Raw genomic sequence first — 9,243 nt, forward strand, 5'->3', positions numbered from 1 at the left:
GTGTATTGACAATGTAAAAGGGATGCCACACGCACCATATGGGATGAACCATTGGATATTGGGGAGGGGTAACTTGGGCGATTTGACCAATCATACAATTTGAACTTAAATTTCTGATTTAGGAAGGCACACTTCTGTTACCAAAAACAATTCACAAAATCCCAAATGTACATTTATCTTATCAGTGTCATATAAACATTAAGTTCTGTTTTTACACTTTCGTATTCTTTAATGTACGTAGTAAGTATATTTGCATATCGAATAACCAACTAGAGCTTCACCATAACTGAAAGTATTTTCTGGTATGACAGACATTCTACAAAGGCAACCCCAAGAATACAGGTATACTTCATGTTACAGTGTAAATAGTCCCTCGGTCCACAGCCAGTCTCTGATTTCTGCCATACGATGAGGCGCCCTCATCGGTCTTCAAGCAAGTGAGGCAGTTGGGAGCTGGCTCTCTGCGGCTTTTGGCAACTTCGATTGGCAAAGGGTGTATTTTCGGGTCGAGATCCGCCTTCGACCTAACCAAGCAGTACAGACTGGACGATGAGCATGGGCTTACGGCGACTCAACTGTTGAGGACGTTTTCATGGCCGGACTTTGCGAAGCCATTGGCGGGTTTGTGAGAGAATGTGTTTGTTTTCAGCATTCTGTGTGTATGGGCCCATCATGTTAATATCACATGCAGAAAACGTAGCAAGAATGTGCAACTTTCATCCTTCAGATTGTTCTCAGCAAATTTTGCCATTCCATTCCAGTGAACACAGCGACTATTGTATACATGTGAAATTCTCTGAATAGGTCACTCTACTCAATCATATGCACCTTTATATCTTGTCAAAATTTTCAACATCTCGTATGATCAAAAGTTTAAGACTTTCAATTGAAGTGAGATAGAGCAAACTAAATTTCCTCAAGCTTGCCACTAGTAACATTTTTCCTTAGGGCAGTACACGGCTCAAGATCGAAATACTAAAATGTTTGCTCAAACTTTCCTCAACGAAACTTGACTTTCAAAATAAGGAATATAAATAGAGGTCGCCATGCAAAAGGTTGGTATTGTAGAAAATTCAAAATGACCGCCATTCATGTGTTAACTCTCTAAATACTAAATTTATATTTTTACTAAAATAAGCTAGTGAAAACTTGGTTACTCAATGACTTCAAAATGAGTCCCACTGGTGGTAGACCAAAAGAGTACTAAAGTTGGAGAGTCCCAATATCTGTCCCCGAGCACGTTCTACCTAGAGTCGCACACTTAGACTGTTACTATTAATAAAGGTATACTGTCACCTGGTCCAATTTTACCACAGTTACCATGGAAAGAGAAAATCTAACCAATCAAGGATTTTAAGCGAGTGGCCGCTTTTTAAAAACAGCGCCCTCACAGGGCATTTTGAATACCAAGGAACGCCCCTTTGACCATATATGGGCACATTTAGATTACAGGTGACTGTATATCTTTAAACGCAAACCCACCATTATCGATGAAGTGGCAAAGCAAGTTCTTAACCCAACTCATAGGCTTTGTTGTTCACAGAGTACTGACAAAATCACATCATAACACCAGACCAAGTTTTTGAGAACTTTGTAATTTATTAGAGGAATGATGTTACTACAGTGTAAGCGGTGACGACGCATAAAATGCAATTTTAACAACAGATTTTTTAAAACAAACAAATGTTAAAGTTTTATGTACAAACGAAATATTTATAAATTAAAGGCCAAAAGCCAAAATTTGGAAAAACAAACGTCTCAACTAAAACTCATTAAGTAAAAAATTATGTACACACAAAATTTTAGAAGTTAGTAAGTATAACAAATGTACACTTTTCGAAAGTGGTAAATATCAAGCAAAATTACAAATAAATATACAAATTATATGATTTGCAAATATATGCGTATTTCATCGAGCGACATAGTCTTGTAAAGTCTCTTCCCCAAAGGGACTAGTGTAACTGTATATGGAGGTCACACATGAATCATACAGTATATCTAACCTTTGATAGATATAGACAGATGAATTTACCATTGCAATCTTGAAGTTTTTTTCTCTCGAAAAATCACAGAATTCTTTGGTTAGCCTACCGTCTGTTTAATCAAGTGTAATGGCCCCACTGGTGGCTTTTAATGACTCACAGTTCTAATTTTTACAATAAAGGTTCTCTTTTTTCAACTTTACTTAGCATACGACATCAAATCCATTCACCGTCTTAAAGAAAGTCATTTCCTTCCGTTGTCAAACTTCGAATCAAATGCCCATCCATCAGGATAACCAACTGAGAGCAAATAAATTAAGCCAAAATAAATATCTCTTTAAAAATATATTTTGTTTCGACTAGACGCTTTTGTTCGTCACCCGTAGAAGCGTTTCAGGACACGCCGTCCTGAATCACCCTTGAAACACAACTGAACAAATCGAAATAAAAATTCCTAAAATCTCACAATTTTCATATAACATTTATGGAAATGTTTCAAAAACAACACGGAGCAGTTAGACCTAACTGTTGATCACTAGCTCACAGAACAAGAACACACAAAAAAATGCCACAGACGAAAAATAAAGTATGTAAAAAAAGTATGTAAAATCCAAGAGTAGGGATTGTCTGACAAAACATAGTTATGATAGATCAAGCTATGCATGTTTCACGTAACGTTGTTAGTGAATATTTTTCAGATTGTTGTAGATGTTACAATGTGTATAAACATTGACTATATTTCAGAAAAAATACTTTTGTTATTCATTTTCAAGTTTCATTTGTGTTATGTACAAATTACCAGAATGACATCCATAGGTGTACATCTGCTGTACTTGTGCCTCATATCAGGAATAGGAAATTTTGATCAGAAATGTTGGACCAATGACATGGCTGTTTCGCGGTCACGTGCAGTGCCAGCAATCCGGAAGAGGTCTCCGCAACGGGCGCAGGTTGGATAAGATTTACCGTCCTTCTTTGGGATGTGCCAGCAGTAGGAGCAGCGTACACGGTATTTCTTATACCTATAAATAAACATTATTTAGCGAGAATTAAAAAAAAGTGTCTTTCTTATTTAGGCCTAACTCGACAAAATGAGTATCAGGGGTAGTATCAAGCTGCATCCTTTCAAAAGAGGAAGAATTTTGACTATAGTTTTAAGAATAAGTCGGATAAAATCTTTTAAAATTAAAAAAATTAAATCGGCAAACAGAGGATAATATTCTGCCAGATTTAAAAAAAATATTTATCGAACGAACCGAAGCTCTGTATTTGAAGCTCGGTATGACCAGAGCTTCTTTCACGCCCAATCATGTAATTCTTTCAAGGTAAAGTTTACAAAAATACAATGAAGTGTTACTTGTTTGCTCGATGCCTTTGCGACTTCAATAATAATCGACGAAGGAGGTAATAATGCCTTAGTTTTTATCAATACTAAATAGAGCAGAGTAATAATTTTAGAGTATGACGACACAATTGTGTTATGTAATAGTTTCATAGCTCTTTGATTCATTCTATTTCATCGATTATCTCAAAAGCAGAAGTTCAAGTACGGATGAGGGAATGAGATGAGGTAGTACAGAGAATGAAAAGTGTTGAGGTGCGAATCGCCTTTGCTCAAGGGCACAAATTTGCGGTACTGCTTCGGTCGCGAGCCCACCATCCGTCAACAGTGAGGGCGGTACCCCAGCCACTATACGGTTCCCTATTGCATGCACTTACCGTATTCCACAGGCGTTGCACAGAGGAGTCCCATCCTCAGCATCTCTCCATAGAGGTGTCGATCTCGTCCCACAAGACTCGCATTGTTTTACTGTCAACAAGAAAAGGTAACATGTCAGCTTCATGAGAATGACAATTCATTATTTTTATATTTCAATTGTTCGATCACGAAATCATAACATGTAATGCCACGCTTGCGAAATGAACACCGTGCTTAGCCTAGTTACAGTGATCACAATATCATCGTCTGCTCGCACGGGTCGTAATTTGACTACAGTCTCCTACTAACTAACTCCAATTTCGGGGAGCACCAAGCTGCCCGGACAAGAGACCTTGGCGAGCGAAGATGTCACAATATACGTGTTGTGAAAGTATTGCAAGTCCATCTCTAAACAAAACAAGCAAGGCGCAGTACAAGTATATCGGTGATTTCAAAACTATGTGGAAATGCTCAGCACAATTTTTTGGAGAACGAGACAGTTTCTGTTACGTTGTCTATTTTACACAATGCATAGTGTTTGCCAAAAAAATACTAGTACATGTACTTTGTATTTCAAAACAGTTTTGAGACACGAAGAAGACAATTAACCAGAGCTCTAGATTTTAATAAAAAAATACATTATCATCAGCCACAGCTCTTATCAATTTTGGATGTCGCGGTACTTTCTGACATTTTTTTTCGCCATGTAATCATTAACCTCTGACCCCCCCCGTAATATATGAACCCATATCGGGGTTTATAGCACTTTTACACTTAGGATAAGTATTCCAGCAAAATTCTGGAAAAAGTTGATGAACTTTTCTCTGAAAACGTTTTAATTATGCGTATATATATTATTTTTTTTTTTTTTTTTTTTATTCAGTCCAACAGGCGTTAGCCCAATTACAGGATGAGGTAAATAACCCACTAACTCCCCCAATGAAGCACTGAGGAGTAAAGTGCCTTGCTCAAGGGCAGAACACCGTGCTGGAGTTTCGAACTCACCATCCTCCGACAGTGAGTCCGTTACTCTGTACCTACCGGGTCTTGAACCGGGTCTCGAACTCACCACCCTCTGACAGTGAATCCGTTACCGTGGACCACTGGGCCACGGTGCCTCCTCCATACGAGCAACACAGATATAAAGCCATTGTTCAATGTCGACATTTTACGAGCTGTTTAGTGCGCAAACTTGACATTAAAATTTAGAGACATTAATTTCCATACCGCAAGAGGATCGTGGTGGGGGAAGACAGGGAGGTTTGCTTTCCTGTTCGGATCCACTGCTGCTTCCAGATTCCAGGATTCCAGAGTTTTTCCTCGTTCGCTTCTCCTTCGGGACAAGGGAATGCCCACTCAGACGAGTCCGCTTTCGTACACTTATATGAGGAGAATAATGACCAAATAAGAAAAAGGTCTATATTGGGACTATCTCATCTGAAGCAAGAGAGACGCCACAAAATTTTACACATTATTTTCACTGATGATCGTTTTCTCTGTTAATCAAACGGTTGTGTTAGGATGGCTCAGCTTGATTTAGATACCAACGTTCCATGATATTCTCGGCAACTTTCAAAGGACAAAATATTTGTTGCGGTATCTTTTATTGACAGAATATTTCGTTGTGACGGAAAATTGTCATCACAGACTCTTGACCGGTCACGTGATTTTCATGGTGGTAACTGTTTCGAACCTTCTACTGGAGGCTCACACTGACTTTAGCAACTGCGCTCATCGTAAAAATAGACCAGAGGTATCGCATCGCTTTATATTTATTTATCGGAACTTATCCTAGAAGAGTTAACATACACATTTTCCCTTTTAAAATGATAGTAATAAGTAAATGATTATTTACTATGAAAGATGTTACCCCTTCTTGCTCTGAATGGTAAACTATCTTTGTGGAATGAAGGTGATTTTAGGCTTAAAAGATAGGCTTTACCTGAAAAAAGAATCGATAACCAGCTGTTTTCCTTCTCGGCCACGCTTCGATTTTTGTTTCAAGTTCGGTTGCAGTTTGAAAGTAACACCACGAAAGGAAGGGTCGTTTTTCGTAGCACTCCTGAGTGGCCGCAAAGACTTCCTTGTCGTTCGTTTCTTTCCAGCAACAGCGCCCTCTCCGTTCGATGTAGACTGTTCATCACTGTTGATGACTACATCAGGGTGGTCTGAGGCAGATCTGTTGGAGGCCACACAAGGAAGAAATTATGAGCAATCATGCAAAAGAGGGGGGGGGGGCCGAATATTTAGGACTGAAAGAAGAATTGAACAGAATGACATGGGAAGCTTGTAGGACAGATCTTGACTACCAACAAGAGTTTTAAAAAGCATTAGGCAGGATGTGCCCTTGGGAAAGATATTTGGACTCTAAAACTCGGCAACATTTTACAAGTGGTATAGCCACAAGCTGTGAGTCAAATCGCCGTACACAATACACAGTGCCATAATTACAAGGCGTTTGTGTTTTGTGTACGGCGATTTGACGTCATCAGTTTGGGGCTACACCACTTGTAAAATGGCGCCTCAAACTGTAAAATGGCGCGTCAAACTGTACAATTTTGGAGAGATCTACCACTGGTATGACCCTTTTGAAGCTCATCGAGAGAATAAAGTTTTAATCAGATAGATATGTGAAAATCGAAAACTGTATTTTTCCACCTAATGTTCACAGGGATGACGGTCATCTTGAATTTCAGGTTTCTGTGAATATCAGCTAATTCAGTTGTCTTGAACCAAAAATTTGTACGGTGACACCCCTAATTTGCATCCTTGATTTTCAAAGAGACTGGTTCGATGTTTCTTTTTGGGAAAGTTTGAGCAAAAGTTAAAGACTTTCCAACTTCCAGGCGAGTACTACACCTTTAGTCCTAACTTATGAGAATTTTTTTCCATCGCCACACTAAGGTTTCAACTTGCCCTTCATGTGAATGACAGTTTGATGATATTCATTACTCAATCTAGAAATTGAAAGGATGATTCCTGTCGCCACGATACGTTTGATGCATTTCAAACAATTTAATTGCGTTAATATTGGACTCGACTTTGAGCAGAGTAAGCTTCTTCAAAGCCATGCACATGAACAAATATTTTTTTGAATCATTAATGTTATATTTGGCCGATGGATAGGATCTTTTGCTGTGCTTGATTACTCGTAACTCGCCACTTAATTTACAAAATCAGTTTGGGAACATTTTAAGGGTTTCTATTCTTTCCCATAAAGCATTGTGTATACCAAAATCTGTGGTTATATCGTAGGAATCACCGCCATGCAAAAATAAAGATCATACCAAAGTACTTTTAGATGTTATAATTTCTTCGTTAACAGCTCTTCGCGTGAAAACCAGACAAAGTGTACATTACATTTGAAATAATATTTTACAAAGCTGAATTTAATAAATGCTTTTTATGTGCTAGTGACATCTGAAAAATGCAAGAAATTTAGTTGAAATGACTACCAATGTCAAGTGCATTGAAAATAATGATAAAACAATGCATTATTGTAATAGTTCAAGCGTCTATGCTTAATATATTGCCTGGTTCTGGAAAGATGGCTTATATTATCAGTCACGGTGAGAATTGTACGTCTCAAATTGAGTATAACTTCAATGAAATTCAGTATGGTAATTTATAACTCTAACCACCTGGAAGGAGAGAATCGATACTCTGCGACACGGCAGTGACACTTTTCTGTGTCCCAATTTGAAAAAAAATGGGTCAGAACATGCTATACGTAACAAATCACTCAAATGCATGATGCCTAAACTTTAGTTGATTATACTCGATCAGAACGAATAAGGAAGGATCACATAAACAAAAGGAAACGCTGATATTGGAATTGATGTCTAACAAGCAAATGTTGTGAAAGTGTATACTGCCGATCGTAATTTGACGGGAACGAATAAACATCGATGGGGCTTCATCTACGTGAATTCTAGTGTTACTGATCACATTGGACTTTGCTGATCTTGTGCAAAAGCCGATGTCATATAGGAATATTGCCAGTTCAACTCACCTAGAATTTTCCGATGAATTTCCACCCGAATGTTCATGGTCGCTATCGACATAGCTGTTCACCGAGTCAAAATTTCCGCCCTGTCGGTACAAACAAGTGCACTCCCTTTTCTGGCAAAGTTGGTCGGGGCATGGAAAAAACATTTCGTAGCGTCTTAAATCCTCCAGAGAGAGACTCGAGAAAAGTTTCGAATCAATCTTATTCATTTCTTTTGACCGAATCTCAACAATCTTCATGAAAATTAGGAACTGCCAAACGACACACTACAATGTCGTCAACTCAAATAGCGCGCTCTTATCTACGCGTTCGTGACGTATTTCATTTGCATACAGTGCCAGTCGTTTTCGAGCTGAAAGTGACCAGGCTAAGATTTTATTGGATAGTTTGACGCGACGTTTCTCGACAACCTATGAGCGTAGAACACGTTCAACCAGAACTCGACAAACACCACCTGTTGCACCTAATTTACATGTCCTTTAATCATTACGTAGACGCTTTTGGTGAACGAGCATTGTTCTGTAAAATTCCCGGACTGGTAACCTCGCCGTTTCTGACGTAAACAAATTTTCAGTTTGCACATGTTTGTTGAAACGGTGTGGATGCTGGGACTTGCTTTCGAAGACTCAAAGTTTGTCGACTGATGTTTGCGCGACTGACAATTTCAACTTATAAGGTCCACTTTCGGGATCCCGAAAAGTGTACTGTACTCTGATATACCTGCCATGTTTTGCGCGTTTGTAGGCCGTTAATGCTTTGAGAGAAATGTAAAATGTACGAGGGAAATATTGAAGCAGTGGCCGTAAACTTTGATGTTTTATCCGCAGGTTGCGTGCCAACAGATAATCAAAATTGATTTTTCTCCGTGGAATGATATAACATGCATGATGTTTGTGCAGACGTTGTGAGTGCATGTTTCGAAGATATCCAGTCAGGCTTTGCGGTCATGCATTTCGTAAACAACAACAAAAGTCTTCATAATGTACCTGCTGCATGCTGTGACATTGCAAGTTGATCTGTTTCAGCGAGGAGAGCAAAAGACCAGGTGTGTTACCTCTCTAGAAGTTACACCAACCGCCCTTTTTAATTTCAACCAACCCACAGAACTTTTGTTTAATGCATTTATCACGTAAAGCAGACCGACTATTATCCAAATCACAGTTGGTAACGATTGCCACAAATACACCACCAACTTAACCCCTTCTTCTGCATTTTCTTTCTCCCAACTGTACTTCCCTCCCTATCCGATGTGGTGTTTACAGTTTGTGAGATCTACTTTCATCAATTCACGTGATGTTGCACCGTCAGTAATTGATGACAACGTTTACCAATGCACCTATAAAGCTACGTGACAAATTGCACGCAGTCTCGTTTTTATGTTTCATGTGTTCTGTTTATTCGGTTATCCGACCTGTTTCCCAATGCAGGAAAATATATACAGACGGATTTGGGGCGTATTCATAGTCTAAGTTGAATGTATTTCTAATACTGTCTATTTGCGTTACATTCTCTCGTCGTTTGATGCTGTAAAATGTACTTTGATAAGTTCAATA

At 38.7% G+C, this 9,243-nt stretch overlaps 1 protein-coding gene across 1 annotated transcript; it reads right to left on the reverse strand.

The window, feature by feature from the left end:
• Nucleotides 1-2,580: 2,580 nt before the first annotated feature.
• On the reverse strand, nt 2,581-7,972 carry LOC139137941 (uncharacterized). Its single transcript, XM_070706183.1, has 5 exons — nt 7,694-7,972; nt 5,624-5,860; nt 4,909-5,060; nt 3,702-3,792; nt 2,581-3,004 (listed from the first exon to the last, which is right to left on the reverse strand). The coding sequence occupies exons 1-5, from the start codon at nt 7,927-7,929 to the stop codon at nt 2,848-2,850; spliced, it is 873 nt and encodes a 290-aa protein (XP_070562284.1). The 5' UTR covers nt 7,930-7,972; the 3' UTR covers nt 2,581-2,847.
• Nucleotides 7,973-9,243: the final 1,271 nt, after the last annotated feature.

The sequence above is a fragment of the Ptychodera flava genome, chromosome 8, assembly GCF_041260155.1.
Source record: "Ptychodera flava strain L36383 chromosome 8, AS_Pfla_20210202, whole genome shotgun sequence".
In the NCBI taxonomy this organism is placed as follows: Eukaryota; Metazoa; Hemichordata; class Enteropneusta; family Ptychoderidae; genus Ptychodera; species Ptychodera flava.

Excerpts from the sequence above, each read along its gene's own strand:
- LOC139137941 (XM_070706183.1), bottom strand. The coding sequence starts at position 7,929 with ATGAAGATTGTTGAGATTCGGTCAAAAGAAATGAATAAGATTGATTCG. Across the intron at positions 5,861-7,693 it reads AATTCATCGGAAAATTCTAG|ATCTGCCTCAGACCACCCTG; the intron begins GTGAGTTGAACT and ends GGCCTCCAACAG. Across the intron at positions 5,061-5,623 it reads GTTATCGATTCTTTTTTCAG|TGTACGAAAGCGGACTCGTC; the intron begins GTAAAGCCTATC and ends TCCTCATATAAG.